Source organism: Pseudochaenichthys georgianus, chromosome 16, assembly GCF_902827115.2.
Source record: "Pseudochaenichthys georgianus chromosome 16, fPseGeo1.2, whole genome shotgun sequence".
NCBI classification, from domain to species: Eukaryota; Metazoa; Chordata; class Actinopteri; order Perciformes; family Channichthyidae; genus Pseudochaenichthys; species Pseudochaenichthys georgianus.
This window is the reverse complement of record NC_047518.2, coordinates 42,700,673-42,722,493: the sequence shown is the minus strand read 5'-3', so window position 1 is coordinate 42,722,493 and position 21,821 is coordinate 42,700,673. Positions and strand designations below refer to the sequence as shown.

Sequence of the window (21,821 nt, the reverse complement as noted above, 5' to 3'; positions counted from 1 at the left end):
CATGTTCGTGCAAGTCGTCCGGAAGTCACGCAGGATACTTGTGAAGGCATTGTGTTGTTGCTGGACTCTGCAGGCGCTGCTTTGTTGTGCGGATACCTTGAGGGAATGCGTCTGTGCGGCGTGTCGTTGAGGCTCGAGTCAACACTGACCATATTTGTCCTGTGATTCTCTGAATGAAATCAACGTTGTGTCTCGAAGTGCAAAGCTGTTTTATTATCAATGCCAAAGATACAAATAATGATCAAACTAAAAATACCAAACCATGTGGAAAGACATCCGGTGGTTTGACCGAGTGAGAACAAGCCGCTCACATGGTAGCATTGTCTCCGTCAGAGGGTTGTTGGGGGGGGAGCAGACAGATGTTGATATCTGACGGTCAGCAGTTCCTTGTGTTTGGAACGCCGAGCAGAACGAATGACTTGTTGTCTGATGCTCGTGTTCAAACTGTTTATCCGTGTGTTTCAACACCAGAAAAAGTCAATTATCGTGAAGTCTGGCTTTTCAAACGTAAAGGTGACCGTCATCCTACTAGTTAACCGTTCTCTGTGGACATGCTTTCGGTTCCCTTCAACACACACTGCTCCAAAAAGGCATTGTTGATGTGTGAGGAGGTCCACATTCTGCACTTTTACATTTCACAGCACTTGGTTTTACGAGCTGAAAGGAATAAACGTCCATCACTACGTTGATGGCAGGGAAGGGAAATGTCGGCTGGTGCATGAGAAGACCGTAGAGTTAAGATGTGTTTACGCCTAACACAGGGGGTGCGTCTCACTTCGGTTACTTTTCATTTCCTCGCTCCTCGGCCTCGGTATCACCGCAAGTTGATTCGTCTGCGCCATCTTGAGTACCGTCCCAGTGGCCTTATCTTTGCCCGAGGATCGAGGAACTACCAGACCATCCTCCGGTGAAATCCTCAGACACTCGCCCCGCCCCCTTACTGTGTATCGCTCACTGATTGGACGATGCAGCGCATGCATTGATCTGGCTGCTGTCGGACGATCAGCCGTGCGGCGTAAACACTTCACGTGACGCTCCGGAGGAAAGGACGTCCCATAGCTCTTAAAACTCATTCCCCTGCTTCTCGTGGTTTCCTTGCGTCTCTCCATGCTTCCTTGGTGGAAGGGACTAGTCGAAGGGAAACAACGCAAGTGAAGGAAGCAAGGAATCCATTTAACCGAAGCGAGATGCACCCGAAGACTATGCTTGAATAAAGTGTTTATTGAGATAAAATAAAAATATAAAATAATCTCTGTGAATTGAAAAGGATGCAATGGAACAAAATCCACACAACACACTTTGGATGCTTTGAACACATCGATCTCTGGGTACAGAAGGCTGGAACCAGGGCCGGCCCTCGGCATAGGCAGTATAGGCGAATGCTAAGGGCGCATCAACCCATAGGGGGCGCCGAAAATTGAAAAAAAAAAAAGTTAGAAATAAAAAAAAAATTTTTTTTTTATTTCATAACAACACAATTTCCCGATTTTGGATCAACAAAGTACATCTTATAATCTTATACTAACAGAACTACGCCTATATTGCGTACAGCACCCATACAAATAAAATAAATCAAACTCCCAAAAAACGTACACAGCTTCTGTGTGCTTTTATTAACATTGGAATTTACTGTGTAAGCGGCCGCGAGGGGGGGGGGAGCTTTAGAGAGCTCTCTCCTGAAAGACTGAGAGGCTCTGATAACCTCAGCTCAGTGAGGTAAAGCCACACCTTTATATGATCATTATAGTTATAAAAAAATAAGAGAACAGGTGAAAAACAGGTATAAAATACTGACAGTACAAAAAAGTTGTTATTAATAAACAAGAATACAGTTTGAAAGGAGAGTGATTTGTAAAATATCCATAAAGAAAAAGAAAATCTGCTTACAGTTCTGTTTCATCTGGGTGTTGAGAGATGTATCCATAGATCTCCTAATGTTTCTCTCAAAGTGCACCAGATTGATGCTTTAAACTTCAATATAAAAAAAAAAAGTCTTCCCGGGGGTGCATGCCCCCGGACCCCTAGAGGAGCCCCCCCCCCCCACTTAAATCATGTTCAAATGGATAGGAAACTAAATACAGTTGCACACATCTTGTGTCAATATCTTTGTTTTTGTGGTCATGCCACAACCATGCACGTGCGAATCATAGTAAAAACTAAAACTGTATGTATGTTCTTCACCAAAACCAAGTCCTCCTGCGTTGAGCCAGATGTGTGTGTGTCCGGGGAGAGGCTACAGGTGGTCTCACAGTACAAATACCTGGGGGTCTTAATTGATTCAAGACTCAATGTTAAGGCTCAGGTGAAAAAGGTTTGCAACAGGGTCAAATTCAGTCTGTTCAACTTGAGGTTTACCCGGAACTGCATGTCAACAGAGGCGGCTCTGATGTACATGCACTCTATGGTTCTATCTCATATCACATACTGCTTAACAACCTGGTCACATGCCTGTACAACCACTCTTAAACCCCTGGAATCATTATACAAACAAACACTTAAAATAGTAGATAAGAAGTCAGTTTATTCTCATCATTGCCCAATACTCACAAAATATAACTTGTTGAGCTGGGAAAATGTAATGAGATATGCAAATGCTTGCCTCATGTACAAAATAATACACGGCCTTACCTCACCTCCGCTCAGACATTTTATCACCATACGCACACCTGTAACTAGGTCAACAAGAGCTGCAACAAGAGGAGACTGCGTTGTTCCATTAAGGAAGAGTTCATTCAGCCAATCTTCTTTTTCTTTTAAAGCTGCACAACAGTGGAACTCAATCCCAGTAAAGATTAGAGAACAAAACACCTGCAGTTTATTTAAATCTAATTTAAAAACATGGTTAGTGGAAAGTCAGCTCTGTCAACACTGACACAATCTGTACATGACAACGCTCTGTTTATATGCCTTGACCTGTATCTGTCTGCTTTGTGAATTTGTATTTTAGTTTAGTTTTTATGTATATGCTTGTATTTTTGTTTAGTTTTTATGTTTTTATATATGCTTGTATTTTAGTTTAGTTTTTATGTTTTTATATATGCTTTTATCATAATATAAGTATCTCTGTTGAATGTTGTTTTACTAATAGTATTTACCTGTTATTTGAAGTGAAATTTTGTTTTTAGGATGACTTTTAACATCTGTCCAGGGACTACAGACGAAAAATAGCCTGTTGGCTAACTCTGGCGCAGTTACAGAAATGTCAATTAATGTGCACTGTCCCTGTCAAATAAATATAAAAAAAAAAAAAAATAGTGAGTGTCTGCATTTGGGGGGGGGGGGGCGCCAGCTAAAATCTTGCCTAGGGCGGCAAATTGGTCAGGGCCGGCCCTGGCTGGAACACTCGTGTGTTGTGAAATAAACTCTCGTGTGTTGAAGGCACTGAAGGAATATGTCAGCCAAATTCGTAGCAATAAGATGACATGGCAGTTTTAAATCCTGAGAATTAACTTGATTAAAATGTTAATTGAGATCAACTATGAGAATTGAACGAATGCAAGATGAGACTGCCTTCACAAAACACAGCGTTGAACAAATCCATTTCGAGCTTCATTTTCTAACGTTTATTTCCTGCTGGCTTGAATAGTGAAGTGCTGTGGGATGAACTCTGTGTTGATGGCAGTGGAGGAACACGTCCGCCCTCGCACCAGAAGTTCATGGCATTCCGATTTAGTTTCCACGTTGAGCCAAATCCTGAGAACGTAGTGGAGTAAAATGTGTGTCTGAATCAATAGATTGAAGACGACACGCTACAATCTCACTCCAGCCTTAATCACTTTCATCTCCTCGCTGCTCTTTAACTCAAATGGATTTTGTGTTTTTATGAATGAAGTTGTCCCCTCTGATTCACAACGACTGTTTACGACGGTGATGGAGAGGGCGTGACTGCAATGAGCTAGCAGTGACTTACGCCACCAACACATTCGATCCGCTTGTCTGCTGGTGTTGACTCGACTGGCGGGAGAGCCATGTCTTTTATTAGCCTTATGTTGCTCATAAGTACACATGCAGGTAGATACGCATGCAGGTAGATGCGCATGCAGGTAGATGCAGTACACATGCAGGTAGATACAGTACACATGCGGGTAGATACGCATGCAGGTAGATACGCATGCAGGTAGATACGCATGCAGGTAGATGCAGTACACATGCGGGTAGATACAGTACACATGCGGGTAGATACGCATGCAGGTAGATACGCATGCGGGTAGATACGCATGCGACGCATGCGGGTAGATACGCACGCGGGTAGATGTGCATGCAGGTACGCATGCAGGTAGATGCGCACGCGGGTAGATGCGCATGCAGGTAGATGCGCATGCAGGTAGATGCGCATGCAGGTAGATGCGCATGCAGGTAGATACGCATGCAGGTAGATGCGCATGCAGGTAGATGCGCATGCAGGTAGATACGCATGCAGGTAGATGAAAGCACTTCAGTACAGCGACTTTTATCACATGTTTTGATAGTTTCAAAGATAAAACCATTGTCTTTTGATGCATCGATATGTTGAATTGTTAGTTTTAGCATTCACAACAGTATTTCCCAGCATGCTTGGATAATTGTACCTCTAAATGTCTTTTGCTTTTAATCTGTAAAGCACTTTGAATCGCCGCGTGCTGAAAAGTGCTGTATAAATAAAATTGCCTTGCCTCAAAAGTATTTGATAAATCAATATGAGAAGAGAATCTGTTCACAACTTTTAGACATATCTTTATTCTAAAGGCTCACAAGCCGTATATATTTGGGCCCGTTGCTTAAAACGACTCGGATATAAGCCTAAGAAAACGTTCACGGTGGTTCATACCCAGGACAACAAACCCCTGTAGATGTGATCGCAGCATGTGTTGTGTCGAACACCGTCTGCTCTCGGGCTGCTAAAAGATATATTTCCTTTTTTTAAAGTTTGTTTTCTCACACTTCTTCCTTCATGCGGAAACCGAGCATCAGCCTGGCGTCGGTCTGATCCGATCATGTCTTACACCTTATCACGCCTTCCTCAGGGAAAGTAAAGAAACTTGTCGAGCCAGGTTCTGCGGTGAGTAAAGAAGGGTGTTATAGACGGTGTTATAGACGGTGTGTATCCGTGCGCTCCGAGGCCTCCTCGCAGCAGCAGGTATTGCACACGCAGAACCTGACAGTTGGCGGCTTTAACGCGCGCTGGAGAAATTGAAGCAATTAATTTCTTTGAGCTGATTTCTCTCCCTCCAGCTGAGTTCAGTGTTCTCAACACATCCAATTTAAACATCTGGTGTTTCTCTCAGGAGCCGAGCGGTGAGTCTCGACAAAGAAATCCATGTACCAGATATTTTTCTGTGTGCCAATGTGTTTGCAAGAGAAGTTGCTATTTATACATGGGTGCTGGAAAAGACAAAGTCTGCGTGAGATGTAGATTTGTGTTCAGGTTATATAAGGAACTAATTGGTTTGTTATACAAGAGGCTCGAATGCATGCGAGCGTGAACACCGGATCATTATGCTTGTGCTTTTGCAGTATCTGAGCCCGTGTCTGTGTTTATTTGGTTCACTACGACGTGTGGGCAGGCTGTTGGCGTGTTGTGGCGCTCCGCTCGGATAGAAGTCTTTTTCTTTTGTTTCTCCATCTCATCGCTCAACCGTCGGACGGCGGCCTCCGGATGAGCCTTTGATTGACTAGAAAGTGTAAATACGGTGCGTCTGTCGGAGCGAGGAAAGCGTGTCAATGTCGGGCACATTTTCATCAGAGCGGCAGAAAGTCAATCACGGATTGGGTTTTTGTCCTTTTTGAAGAACGGTACAAAAGCCGATTCGGGGGATTCGTATTGATCAGCAGCGGGTTCATAGTGGCAGACATTCCACAGCTCATCGAGACACTGGATGGAGGAACACTGGGAGTGTTGCCTTTGCAGACCATTTACATGCACAAAGACACGCACTACAGGAGAGGGAAACAAGCATAATAGAGCCTCTTTAAAAAGGGCATGACATGTAGGAGAACACATGGAGATACCAATCAATATTCATTCACTTTGTTGCCTAGGATATTACAGGTGTTTCCACCCAGATGAAGCCTTGCACACCCTTCACAATCCCCTCTCTAGGGTCATTGTGTCAGTGGATCTTTCTTATTCCTGCAGATCGCTGGCTAACATCTAGACGTCTTGTGGATATACGTTTGCCATGTGAACAGCAGGGAGTGTTCCCACAGAAAGTCAGTGGTAAACGACAGGTTTGGTGTCAGTTCCTCTGAATCTACGCGCTTCCCTCCAGACAATGTCACGCCGACATTCAACAATCACACAGTGAGACATTTATTGCAGAGCAGGCGAGCTCGAGGAACCCATTTCAGCAGCAGTAGCCTCAGTTGACTCGAATGGTGCAGCTGCAGAGTGTTATGTATGGAGAGAGGGAGAGGGAGAGAGAGAGAGAGGGAGGGAGAGAGAGGGAGAGAGAGAGAGAGAGAGAGAGAGAGAGAGAGAGAGAGAGAGAGAGAGAGAGAGAGAGAGAGAGAGAGTGAGTGAGAGAGAGAGAGAGGGACAGTGAATGACACACACACACACACACGTGTTGAAATGTAATTATATCACTGTATATATATCATCAATAATATGTAAACATTTGAAATGTATGTTAATGTTGTTAATTATTTTGTATTGTGATGCTTTGGCAACATTGTTTAATTTAACTTGCATGCCAATAAAGCCCCATTGAATTGAATTGAATTGAGAGGGAGAGAGAGAGGGAGAGGGAGAGAGAGAGAGAGGTAGAGAGAGGTAGAGAGAGGTAGAGAGAGAGAGAGGTAGAGAGAGAGAGAGAGAGAGAGAGAGAGAGAGGTAGAGAGAGAGAGGTAGAGAGAGAGGTTCACGCAGAGGAGGAAGGTCAGGAGGGAAAGTGAGGACACGCAGAAGTAAATTAAAACTTTTCGCCACAAAGAAACTCCAGAAAGCTGCTGAAAGCCGCACACTTGATGATATACAACCTTGTTGACAATCCAAGGGTGAGTTGTACCTCAACAACAAATGCGAGGCTCAGACACTGACCTCGGCCAGACACAAAACAAATGGCGCTTACCTCCCCGTCCTCATCGGCAGAACCGATGTTGGTACGACTCGAGGGGGGCTTTGTGAGAAATGGACCGTTGGGGGAAAGGGTGTATCTCAAATGAACTGACTCTTTGTACTTGCTGTGTGTTCTTCAGAGGCAGCTTCGAACAGGACGTGGAGAACGGATACCAGCAGAGCCCGGATACCTGCCACGGTGAGAAGGATATTCATTCTCAGTCATTTACATAAGCAATAAAGAAATAGTTAAAATCACCCATTGACTGCCATCGTGGCGGCAGAGCGACAGCAGGCGCAGGCGATCGCTGATCCATCAGGTTATAATGGAGCATTACCATGTATTTATTTCAGCGAGGGCAGCGACTCGGTCCGCGCTGAAGGGGCTTGGAGAGCAGTTTGTCCGCCCCCGTTCGCCGTCCCCGCTGGAATACTGCTCTCAAGCTTTCCGTGTTAATTAAGCATAGCTCATATAAGGGCTGTTATATAAGACAAAGTGGGTTGTTGTGACTCGTCTGAATGTGACCAGAACCACAGACGGGACAATGCGTTCCCATTTGAAATGAATACAGGGCACGTACCCCGTCACACTGATGTCATTCTCCTTTCTTCCTTTCTTTCTCCAGATGTCCTGGCGACAACTCGCAAGCAGAACACGGCGCTGGATTCGGCGTATGGTCAGTGAACATGCCTTTTTTCATTTAGCCAGTCCCCGCTGAGTGCTAACAAGCTGAAGGCTCGCAAGCCGGGCTCAATCGAGTTGTTTCTTTCCTCCAGTACATGCAGTATATTATTATTCCTACACGTGTCAAAAGGAAGCGTACAGAGAGTCGTGTTTCCTCGGAAAAGGACGATGAAGAGTTCAATTCTATTCGATGTATTGGCATTATCAAAAAGTCACCAAAGCAGTTTCCAGAATGAGATCCCCACAGAGGGGAAGTGTACTTTGTTACAGCAGGAAAGAGCTTAATGTTACCTAAGAAGCATGCTTACAAAAGTATTAAAGTAAAACAAAAGTTACACAATTTGCAAAATATACATCCTGTAACAGTTCTGAGGATTGAGCAGCCGGGTATATATATTGCACAGCTATTAACGGCATATATATATATTGCACATAGTTGTGTCCGGCAGTGGCTCAGACAGTAGGGGCTTGGACTGGGAGCCGTGGGGTCGCCGGTTCAAGTCCCCGACCAGACCTAAAATGTGGAGTGTGGACTGCTACTTGGAGAGGTCCCAGTTCACCTCCTGCCCTGCCGTGGTGCCCTTGAGCAAGGCACCGGACACCCCCCCTTCCCCCCTCACTCCCATTGCTCCCCGGACGCTGTACACTAGCTGCCCACTAGCTGCCCACTAGCTGCCCACTGCTCCTAGTGCTCGACTCCTGGTGCTAGGATGGGTTAAAAGCAGAGGACACATGTCGCTGTGTGAGGCCATCACAGAGGGGTTCATCCCTCCCAGTTCTATTCCATTTGGTTGGTATTTAACAGAGTTGAACCCCCCCCCCTGTGTTCCCTGATATACATACAAAGTCAATGATTCTTCACTTTACAACTTGGGAGGTTTCAGAATATTTAGCGGAGGCAGCTGAATGGCCGGAGCCACCTCTCCTGCTCTGCCGCTCTGACAGCTTAAACATTGAAGCCATTGTCCGAAGCATCAGAGCTCTAATGCCCCGAATCAAGAAGGATCATCATCCCCGCCACGTCCCATTACCCCCCCGCTGGCCACTGCGCCCCTGGCACGGCCCGAATAGAAATAAAAAGGCTGGCAAGCTGGCGGCCGCTCAGATAAGACCGAGGAGGTGGCGCTCGGACACATTTTCCAACACTGCAACATTTAAAAAGGATAAGATAAGACGAGGTATTTATCCTGAAGGAAATTGTTGAGTTACAAAAATACAATAAACACAGCAGCAGCATAATAATAATAAAACTGTACACTAATATCTACAGGAAACACATAATTAATGTAAATATTAACAGTACTTACTCGTGCAAAAAGCATAGTGGAAGATACGTAATTACACCTTTATTTATTAATTATAATAATATTGTTAAATAGCAGAGTCAAGGCGACCAAAAGCACCCGCCTCGACTTTATCCGATTTTTCCGACTCGCTCAAAGTCCGTTTTTGTCACTGGACACATTTGGAGCTAATGGAGGTTGATCCAACACTCCGATGCGTCGGCCATTACGGCTGAGCGGAGCCATCCATCCTGCGTCTCTCATACGTCTCCCGCCCCCCCGAACAGAGACCACTTTGTCTGCCAGAGGCTTCGGCCCAGACCTGCTCACTCCCACGGCGCCTCAGTGGTGATGCAGCCCCCCCGCTGGAGGAATTACCACTCAGTCGGTAGCTAGTCTTGATAAGCAAAGCCATCTCTCATCACCTCGACACCGTTTGAAGTGCTCCGCCACATTCTGTCTCACACAAAAAGCCTTTTAAGTCTCTGCCGATCAATTATCAGCTTTCCGAGACAATAAAACACCCATACACCAAACAAAGCTGTTGTCTCACAGGGGCCCGTTCGAAAGGCAGAGAGGTTTTCTTTCTTTCTCTTCCTGCCACAAACACGCACCGGCAAAGAAAAAGGACGTTGGACAAACACCTGCCAGTGGAGGTAATCAAATATCCCTCTGTTTTAACTTCGTCAAAAGCAAAAAGGGGGACAACGAACACGGTCCTACGTGCACTCTCAGAATAACTCAATCGTTATAAATTGAAGTAATGAAGTCCTGGAGCTGTTGTCCGGTGTGCCGCGGCCAAACGGCCCCTGGCGTACAGTTTTAATTTGCGCGGCGCAGATGGCGACCTGACGGGGTTCCTCGTTCAGAGCGAGGTCTGTCAACTGGGTGTGTGCGTGTGTGTGCGTGTGTGTGTGTGTGTGTGTGTTGCACAATGCTAACATTATGCCTGGCTTATTAGTGCGGGGAGCTCGAGCCAATAGCAGCAAGCGGCTCGCCGGACCTCAAGGACAACAGAGAGCTAATCGTGCAATCAAGATGTGGAGTGTGTCATCAAGATACATTTGTGTGATAATACAACGGCCCGTGGCAGCTCATGCCCGGCGTGTTCCTCGGCATATGCTTGAAATTACTCCAAATGTAGCCGTCGTAATGTTTCGCTGCTTCGCCTCAAGGTGACGGAGATTTCTGTGAAACAGTTTAGCTCCGATGAGGTCGTTGGAAAAGACTTGATGAAACAGAAACATCATTTAGTCAGCCACCGGTTTCTATTCCTCTGGGGAAACACTTAGCCGTTTAGATGGTGGTGGGAGGTCATAGACGTCTTTAAAAAACATATGGGGGCGATTTGTCTGTAAAATAAGACGGAGAACTAGGATGAAATGACTAATGAGAGGTTAATAATAATCACGACGTCAACATTTGCGAAGCGGAGTATCTTCAGATTTCCAGATACTTGAGTTATGACGTTAATTGCTTCAATGGGAAAGCACATGTAAATATTTTTGGGAGAATCAATCAATCGCTAAATAAAAGGACATATTTTATGATTTTCTTTTCAAAAACTGGATACATTTCCTATATTATTGTAAACCATATTAAATTATAAGATGTGTTACACCCATATTTTTGCCGTTATTAAACCCATATTACGCTTGGACCAGGCCGCTCAAATCCCCCAGGATACAGGAAGCATTACAGGGTGAACGTGCTAATGATATGTCTTTGTGTGAGTTGTGTTCGAGTGTGATATTAGCAGCACAGCAAGACATATTCCGGAGCATCGTGGACATGTCATGAAGATGTGTGATGTGTGCCAAAGCTGCAGAGGGTGAATGTGGGCATTAAGCAGCTGGATCATCATCATCAAACTTTATTGTCAATATTTCAGTTTGTGTGCAGACGGAGAGATCGAAATACCGTTTCTCACAATCCCAAATACAAATATATGTGAAAATATGTATACAAATATGTACATATACACAATGAACAGACACACTTCATGCTGAATCTGCAGGCATGGATGCATTGATGTCCCTGTGTGCTCATCTCTCATCTTTTATTTATTGTTTATTAACGGGTGATGGTTTTTCTCTCCACTCACCCTCATGTCTCTGAGGTTTATTTTTCAGGCTGATTCACATTCCACTAATCACTCACTCTGTTGCCCCCCTCTTCCTCCTCCCCTTCGTTACAACCACAGGGAAGACCACACCCACAAGCGCCAGCTCCACCTATCACGTGGCGGCATTCCCAAAGGAGGCAGGTGACCCTGACAGAGGTACAGGTCCTGATGCCCCTCCCCCCGTTGGGGAACAAGGGTCACCTGACTCGGAGCCAATCAGTGTGGAGATGGAGGGTAAGGGGGAGGGATTTTATGTACTTGGTGAACCTGCAAGGGGATTGCACTGCTGGGCCCTGAACGCCTCATCTTACGCTTCTAACCAGGCTGACCACTAACAACTAAATATGACGCGATGGTTTCACTCTGGAAGTATGCATGCACTGAATCACAACGGTAATGTAAAAATGACAGTGGAGGCTAGGGCTGCTCAATTAATCGTATTTTAATCGCTATTACGATTATGGCTCGCAACGATTACGAAAACAACGTAATCGAAATAAAAAAATAAAAAAATTATTATTACTTTTTTTTTTTTTTTTATAAAAATGTGTTTAACTTTAACTATATATTTATTTGTTGTTCCTTCCTTTTCTTTTCTCTTCACTATATCTGTAAAGCGTCTTTGAACACCTGTAAAAGCGCTAACAAATTAAATCTATTATTATTATTATAATCGCAATTACAATTATTGACCCAAATAATCGAGAATTATGGTTTTTGCCATAATGGAGCAGCCCTAGTGGTGGCACATTTAAAGCACCCTCTGTCTTTTAAAAAATACATCTTCCTGATGCTTGTGAATCGTCAAAGAGGAATCTACTCCCGTGTGTGAAGGAGCATTGACGACGCGACGCATGCTAATGTGTGGAATGCTCTCCCAGGGTGAAATGACACTTTCATCGGCTCACTAACACTTAACTCACTACTTAAACCAATCTCTTAGTGAATGGCAGAAAGCATTGCTAATTGATTTTCTTAATCTATACACTTCATTAGTCACGGCGTTACGTGACGTGATGCATAATTTTCCCGGGCAGCTTCACTTAGTGCTTCCACCGATTTGAACCCTGTGTCGTTAGATGGAAAGGATTAATGATAAGTCAATTCCACAGCGGGTATACATTCGAAAAAGCTGGTTTGCATGGAGGATTTAAACGAGGACCTTATTGTCCAGTTGTGTTCAGCCGTATATCTCGATGTACTCAACGCTGCAGAAGATTTAATGACTTGTAATAAATACTGCAGTGTCTCTAATGAACTCTTCAAATCAAGTAGAGAACCTGAGTCTAAACAACACCGCTCCCTCATGGCCTTCCTTCCCTCATCTTTTATTTAGCTCCACAAATATTACCGCAATGTTTTCAAAGCACAAGTCAGGTTGCATCCCTCTCCCTACATGACAATTAATTTACAATTATAATGTACTTTCCCATTCGGAGGCACGCTGTCAGGTCACGTCCCTGTGCAGCTGACACAGAATTCAAAAAGTTTAGAAAGCCAACTTCTTGCTTCGACAACTCGATCAAATCTGTCGTCAAAAGTAACGTGTTTTTTTTATCTAACTTTCTAAAAAAAAAAAGAGAATTGTTTTGGAATCGCTATCGAATAAATCAGCTTTTGAGCGTTTCCCCAATTTCACCAAAGTAATCCACAAGAAAGGGAATGGATTCGAACAGAAGATCAAGGCGCCCTGCTTTTATTGAAGTACAAGAAATACTTTTGAAAGCCCTAACAAATTAGAGCGCAAAGGATAATCTGCCCACTGCTTCTTCAGGGTATTAATCACACACATAGGCAACACCATCTGGCAACCACATACTCAACAAATTAAAGAAATGTATGGATCTTTTAAGCTATTGATATTGAAACTCACGACCGTTACGCTCTTATTGACACCCTTCCAACTTGTCGGGCAGTAGCCTCTACTCTCTTTAACAAACCCTGAGGGCACTAAACTGCCCTAGGGTCATTTGTAGTCATTGGCCGTCTGGACCATTTAAAGGTGGGGTGGGTAATTCACTTCAGAAACACTTGTTCCATGGAATGCTCTTGACATCCCGATAGCAATGAATACTTTAAATGCTTTGACAATAAATACATACAAACATCTGTGGAAGCCGTGGCGCTGTCAAAAGCACGACCAATCATCTGAGCCGGCCCGGCTAAAGTAACTGGATGGCCTACCTGCCTGTCAGCCTTCCATCGGGGCACACACTTATCTCGTGCCCTCATTGGTCATGTGTGCGTTGGAGGAGGGGCTCTGTGAGGAAGTCTGTGTTTCGGCTGTGTATTTTCAAATTCTAGCGCACTCCAGCTGGTTTCTCCATTCTTACCTACCCTACCTCTAGAGCAGGGGTTCTCAAAGTTTTGATGAGTGAGGGCCAATTGAGGTACCCAATATTGGATTGAGGGCCGCCCAAGAAAAAACGGAACACAAAATAATTCCAAAACAAATCCTTTCTTTATTGTACCAACCAATTACCGCAACTCGCGAGATGCCTAGTTGCCATGCAACCAGTAGTCTAGCAAACTTTCCACAAGCTGTCATTCATAATTTAGGAATGACAACCCAGGGGGCGCAGTTTTACCATTCTTAAATTCCATTCTATTTCTTACTAGATACGACCGTGGTCCAAATCCTTATATTTTTTATGTTGAATCATCAACTCTGATAAAATGGCTTGATCCATGAATTGACTAATCTTTCAGCTCTAAAGGTTATACTGTTGGGCTGGATGTTTCTGATGTGTGTCTTTACAAATGTCAAGGAGATGTTGAAAGAGGTTTCTTCCTAGAAGTGACAGTTTTAGTTTCACCGTAGCTTTCTACTCTCCCATTATTAGTTTATTTTATTAGCTTTTCTTTGTAATGACTGATTTTAAATGCCATTTTCTTAATGCCTTTCATTTTTTGTAAAGCACTTTGAATTGCCTTGTGTTGAAAAGTGCTATATAAGTAAACTTGCCTTGCCTATCAAAGTAGTCAAACATGTAATCTCCCAGAAACGGACTCTTCGACACACCGTCCAGCCACCCCAATAAATGGCACGACTTATAAAACTCCAACCAGTTTTTGAATATTTGATGACATCTTGATCTTTATAGGCCCGAGCCTCGTCATTTCTTCCATTTTTTATTTGACGGTTTGTTCCAGCTGATTAATATAACCATGCCAGGAACAAAACGTCTCTTTGACCCCGAAATGAACAGAGAAAGTTGTCCTCCTTCTAAAGATTGATTCCTGCGAGTCTAGAAAGAAGATACAGTTAATTTGGATGTGATTCGGCAAATACAAAGCGTTTTTTCGTCCTCATTTTGCTGCTTTATGGCACAGGCACCATGTCAGGAGTCCATAAATCCCCAGCGAAGGAAACAAGCTTTCCATTCAAGCAGACAGACTCCCCGGCTGCAATGATGAGCTACTCAGGCTCAAATGAGAAAAGCCCATAACAAATAAATAACCAGCAGGGGTCTGAGCCGGTTGTAGGATGTAATAGAAACAGCAACCCAATCTATTTCAGCCAGAGACTATGAAGCTGCCGGTTCAATCAGAGCAGCAGGCGAGGTTGATAAGGAAGCAGAGGAGCCGGAGTGGAAGTAACAGCATCACAGTTTCAAGAAGAAACCCCCTCGCCCCAATCTCACTTCCTGTCCATTTCTCACCACCAGATATCTGCTTTTCTGTCTGTACCTGCTGCAGCTGTGTCACAAATACATCTCCCAGCAGCCACTCGGTGGGCCAGAACACAACCGTGCAGAGATGGCCAAATACAGTGAAGCTATTAAAGAAAGACAAAGACACCTGAAGTTACAAAACACTACAATTAATATGTATATCTAAATTGTAACATAGAACATCGCCTTTACCTAAATAAACGACTGGTTTCCAAACCAGCAACGGTTCAAGGCTGATCAAGGCTTCATTCATCAGCCAAAATGTTACCGAAGACACACTAAGAAAGGGGTTAAGGTATAGGACCATGTTATTACTTAAGCTGCACACGTTCAAATATATTCTGTATCCACTGTGCTGTAAAAGCACGTGTGTAATGTAGCTGAGAAACTCATTTAAACACGGTGTCGTCAAACCCTAATAATAGACCCCAGAACTTACTAACTTCGACTTGACTCAAATAACTTTAGACTCGACCTGGACTTGCCCCTAGAGCAGTGTCCGCGGACCACACTTTGAGCAGCACTGCGTGAGCGCCCCCTAGTGGTCCGTGAGTAAATTGGTAACATTTCACATTTGAAATAAATTAATCCATTTGAGTTTTCCGCACTCTCGCGCGGATATCTCCGCAATGGAGCGAGCTTAAGTTTCACTTTCAATTGCATGATATAGCCCCGTGCAACACCTTCGTCACACATGTTGCCACTTGTTTGTACCATTTTCAGGCGATTTGTAATCTGTTCTAGAAAAACGATGTGATTTTGGATATTTGTGGAGTTAGGTGGTCCGCGAGTGTTTTTGTATTGGTTAAGTGTCCTTGGTATGAAAAGGTTTGAGAAACACTGATCTAGAGGATACGAAAAAGCTCTACTTATCTTATTAATATACACATTTTTAGCTAAAGTTAGCTACCTAGCTAGCGATCAGGCTACATTTATACATACAACCACTAGTCACTAAATGCCTTTTTTACAGCTGATATTTTGACTTGCCATAGCAGGAAAAGAAAGGAACGTTACTATACTAGTACTATTACATCATTAGCAGTGGCTGAATTGACAGTGTGACAGCGAGAGTAATACAAAGGCCATCAAACTGAGACAGCTAAATGGAATTCAGCCATCATTGATTTTATAATAGACATCTACGCTTTTCCTGCTGTGACATATCACAATGTCTTCAAGCGTCCCCTTGAAGACATTGTTATTAACTGACTAATTGATATGGTTAGCAATTACCTGTCCGTTTAACTCCATTTGGAGAGCATGGTGTGATGTAGACATTTTAAAAAGCCCATTTCGTTACCTGGGTTTGTTAAATAATATGTAAAATATCAATCGGATGAAACGCAAGCAACTCAAATGCCCATTTTACCAAGATTCATTCAAATCAACAAGTTGGTTTAATTGTTAAACAAGTTCAATCAAAAGCAATACTTGGCTAGTGTAATTAATATTCCAGTTTTGCTTTTATGAATGAAAATGTGTAGCGACACTAAAAATATTCTTTAAAATAAGTACAGTCTGTAAGTCAGTTGCTATTTTCACATTTATTTTTCGGCTGTGGAAGAACTCTTCACTTTTAATAGATGTGACAGCTCAGGAAAGTCCCCAAAAGTTTTCCTTTCAACGAAAATCCCCTTCAAGAACACAGGTAGAAGTAAACTATCGGTAAATCCATTTCACCGGTAAATGTCAGGGAGATGTAAAGACTATAAGCTTTAAGAAATTGTTAAAAAGACAACCATCGCTTTACGCTTGCATCCCTGGTAATCCTCAGTTATGGACAGATAAAAGCCGTGGGCTGAGACATTGGCTCAGAAGTGGGAAGTTGAACTCCACGGAGAACCTGTTGACCAGCTGCTATTTAGAAAACTGTGAGCAGTCGGGTTGAGCCCACCTTTTCTAAATGCGAGCAAGCAGGACAATGTGTGCTATCAAAACCGTGGCCCACAATACTCCTGGTCCTCTGTTTTGTTTTCTACCCCCTCTTGACCCTTTTTCCGTGACTCCTGCACGTGGAGATGGACTGGCGTGGGCTGGACTTAGAAAGCCAGGCTAGCGGCTAATTTAGCTGACAAGCACAGGGGGGACGGCTTCGATGAGAGAATGAAGCGGAGCAGGCGTTTCCAAACTCATTAAAACGTGGCGGGAGGAGAGCAGAGCGTGAACTCGGGCTGACTCTCCCCGTGAGGAAGAGCAGGCGTCCTGGAGGGGGGGGGGGGGGACATCGATGCCAGTGCGTTTCCTAAAGAGTTATTTATACTTCTGAAGTCCATGGCAACAGACACCGCCTGAATCATCCAGTCACTGATAGACTCCGACTGTGTGCCCCCTCTAACTCCGTCACAATATCTGCTGCTCAGACGTTCATCATCACTATAAGCACTTCTTATGATAAAGGAGAAAGGTGCTATTTAAATAAACTTGCCTTGATATAGACCACAACTATTTTCAGCCATAATCAAAGAACCAAACTCAAATCTAAAATGTATTCGTGTCGGTGGCAAATTGAACTAAAGACCAGTCGAATGCCAAATCAGGCCCGATTTCCAACTCCACCTTCATTTTGGGACTACTTTCTGCATGGTTGTGATGCGAGCTGGTCACAACATCTGTACGCACACAGACACACACACTGACACTAGCACACACACACACACTCGCACACACACACACTCGCACACACACACACACGGACTTTAAAATGTTAAATATATGTTAAGATCCATAAGTCGGCAAATCTGAAACATGTTCGTTAAAACAATTAAAATCCACCGCTTCCTGTCACATTTTATTCAGGTTGACCCGACAGGCAACTCTAACATGATTCACCTTAAGTCAGGCCATGATACACACACACACAGACACACACTCACACACACACACACACACACACACACACACACACACACACACACACTCGCACACACAGACACTCACACACACACACACACACACACACAGACACACACACACACACACACACACACACACACACAGACACACACACACACACACACACACACACACACACACACACACACACACACACACACACACACACACACACACACACACACACACACACACACACACACAGACGCTCGCACACACACACACTCACACACACACACACACACACTCACACAGACACACACTCACACACACACACACACACACACACACACACACACATGACACACACACTCACACACACACACACACAGACGCTCGCACACACAGACGCTCGCACACACACTCACACACACACACACACACACACACACACACACACACACTCACACACACACACACACACACACACACACACACACACACAGACGCTCGCACTCACACACACACACACACACACACACACACACTCACTCACACACACACACACACACACACACACACACACACACACACACACACACACACACACACACACTCACACACACACACAGACACACACACACACACACACACAGACGCTCGCACACACAGACACTCGCACACACAGACACTCACAGACACTCACACACTCACACACACACACACACACACACACACACACACACACACACACACACACACACACACACACACACACACACACACAGACACACACACACACAGACACACACACACACACACACACACACACACACACACACACACACACACACACACACACAGACACACACACACACACAGACGCTCGCACACACAGACACTCGCACACACAGACACTCACAGACAGACACTCAGACACACACACACACACACACACACACACACACACACACACACACACACTACTTCACTTGTTGAAACGTTACTGCCAACGTGTAGTCCCTGAGTCATACTGTAGTCATCGTGTGATGGCACTCATTAGAGGCCACACAGCACTGGCCCCGCCTCCCCCCCGCAGCACACCAGCACGTCGTGGCACTTTTATAAGTGACATCATGTTTTACTAAAAACACACACACACACACACACACACACACACACACACACGGCTCTGAGCTGTTAAGTCACCTGAAAGGCGTTACACACAGCCAACACTTCACTTTCCATAACCGGCACTTTCTGAATAGCTCTTTATTCCACACCGGCTATTAAAGCCCACCCAGAGTCCGGATGGAGAGCGATCCTCGGGGCCCGCAGTGACCAAACCCCTCCCCCCTCCCCCTCACCCTCTACTCCCCCTCGCTGACCTCTGGGGAGTCGTTCCTCCATCTTGTGCCCGCCTGTTCTCCTCAGTACCACGAACCCTTTGGCTGCACCTGCCTCCTTCGTTGAATCCCCTCTCAGCGACCCTTCTCTCGCCGTCGTCTTTTATGATATGCTTTTCCCGTTTTACAGGCGATGGCTGAAAGTGCGCGCAGGTGTTTGAGTGGACCTGCGAGCCGTTTCTCCGTCTCTTAAAGCAACAGTTCACGCCAAAGACAGCGCCATGACAGATTTGGATTCAAGCGGAAAGACAGAGCTGTAAAACAAAGTTTACGTGGAAAATACAATTCCAGTGAGGTCTCGAAGTGTCAACGAGCGCTGCCTCCCCTTTTGTTTGTTTCTTGCTAGAACAACATAGTGAGATTTAGCATATCTTCAGAAGCTGACTTTGGTGTGGACTGTCTCTTTAAGTGTGTTGGTAAGGCCAAGAAGTGCGGCTGAATCATCGCAGCATGAATGGATGCTCTTTCTCTCCGATTCTAAAGCATGTAAAACAAATCTACAAAAAAGGCAGTGCATGTGCTCTGCCTGATTTAATGATGTATCATGAATAACATTGTCGAATACCGTATTTTCTTATTTCACCCCGGTGATAATTAGCCATGCAGATAATTAATGTTCACATATTTGCCCCTTAATAACAAGTATACGTTGTAACTAACCTACAGTTGAAAAGTAGACTAGATTATTTGTATTTTTAGAAAGACAGTTTTGGGGTTTCTTCAAATGTATTTTTTTTAATGCTTCAATCAAACAAAACTCGTATGCGTTTGCAATGTGAATGAACCTCGTCTTCAATCAACCTCGATCTGCTGTGTGAGTGTCAGAAACTAACCGTGACCGCTGCCTGGAAACTGGAGTCACCTTGAAAGCACAGGTGTACATATGGAAGGGCTTCCTCCACTCAGTATGGCGCCGATTGCCAGATGCCTAATTGACCAGCATGCAATGCGAGGGGTAATGCAATCCATGCTCTCTATGCATCCGCACGCCTGCAATGCAGTGCAGTGCAGTGCTCATACCTTCAGCTGGAATGCGTCTGGTACACTACACCATATCACCTGAGCTGGTGTGCATATATTAAACTGCATCCAATTGGCTAAGCACTGAGGTGGAAGATTATGCAAATGTCTAATAACAAGTGTACATGATTGAATTCCCTCAGTCACCGGCCAGAACCGTGTGTGTGTGTGTGTGTGTGTGTGTGTGTGTGTGTGTGTGTGTGTGTGTGTGTGTGTGTGTGTGTGTGTGTGTGTGTGTGTGTGTGTGTGTGTGTGTGTGTGTGTGTGTCAAGTATTAAAACTGTCAAATGACCGAAGCCCGCAGCCATGTGGCACAGCTCTGCTCTTCACCTGCATCTGAAAAAAAATAATCCATTTGTTCCAATCCTCAACGCCGGGAAGTCTTTCAGGGTTAAATTGTTATTTTTAGTGTGGAAGAAATGAATCTCAAGCCGTGGCGGGAGTGGGCAACGCTCGCCTCTGGAGCCTGGGGCTTTTCTCTCTCGCTGGCTTCTCGTCGGGATGGAGTAGCCATTAGGAGAACAATTACATGCACTTGTAAGCTTGCAGAGGCAGAAACTAATCAGGGCTATTTTGGAGCGAATTCACTTGATGCACGAAAATAGAGCACGAGTTGTTCTCCGGGATACAAAGTGTTTAATCGCACCCTAGGGAAAAAACCTAACGCAGTAAAACAAAGTTGGCTGAAGAAGAAGTTCCTCCGTTTCAATTATTTTGTATCTGACCTTGAAATTGCCGTCTGAAAATAGAAGAAGCCGTTCTTTCTCATCGGTATTTAAGAAGATGGATGTTTTAATGTCCTGCTGGAAATGTGAAAGGCGTTATGGAGCAAGTGTTCTCATCACTGCTAATTAGTATCGTGGAAAGGCGTATGTGTGCAGGGTTGTTAAAGTTAACATAGCACCTGCAGGAAAACACCATTTACACAACAGTCAGACTTCTTTTGGCTTTATTTCCTTTTGCATAAAACATTGCCAATTAGGAAGACACAACAGCGGCAATGTTGTGCCCGTTTACATAACCTACGTCTATGTTGAACAATACGGATGCAATCAGAGTGCTTCTCTCGCGGCGCTGTGGAGGAGCACGAGGGCTTTTCTCCCACCGAAGCACGGCTGCTTCAGAGCGCCGAGCTTCAGAACCACGGTCTGTCACTCAGCCATCATGTCTGCCTGTCTCTCACTCTTCCTCCCCCCCATCTTCCTCCTCCTCCTCCTTCAAACCTGCTCCTTGTACATGCACTCGTTCTCTCCCTCCGGCTTTCATCTCCACTCCTGCTCCCTTGTCTCTGTTAGTGCTCTCACATTCCCTCCCCTCTTTATCACCACTGTGTCACTTTATATTTCATCCCTTCCTCTTCTCTTCCTTGGTTCCCCCCATCCCTCTCCACCATTCCTTCCCTTGCCTCCACTCATGCGGCCCATCTGCCTTGTTTTACCTTTTGGCCGACTTGGGTATCTCTATTTTAAGCCTCCGCCGAGCCGAGACGATGTAGAGTCGACACAGAAATATAATGTGACAATGTAGGAGAGGAACAGTGACTCTGAAGCATGTAAACAACGGAAGGGAAGTTGCGGTGTGAGCATAAAGCAGCATTAATTATCGCCTCTACTTCCTCTCATAAAGAAACTTGTGTCACATTTGGAACAAAAACGATACGAACCCAAGTCTGTCGTTTCTCTTAAAGCAGCGCTAAGAAAGTCGGTGTGTGTAGTTGGCAAGCAGGGTTGGGAGGGGTACTTTACAAATGTATTTTG

At 44.6% G+C, this 21,821-nt stretch overlaps 1 protein-coding gene across 1 annotated transcript in view; it reads left to right on the top strand.

The window, feature by feature from the left end:
- The window catches only part of sema6cb (semaphorin 6Cb), a 206,640-nt gene that overhangs the window by 175,519 nt on the left and 9,300 nt on the right, over positions 1–21,821 (top strand). Inside the window, 3 exon segments of the mRNA XM_034102346.2 lie at positions 7,177–7,235; positions 7,663–7,713; positions 11,208–11,363. Coding sequence (XP_033958237.2) covers positions 7,177–7,235; positions 7,663–7,713; positions 11,208–11,363 — 266 coding nt within the window.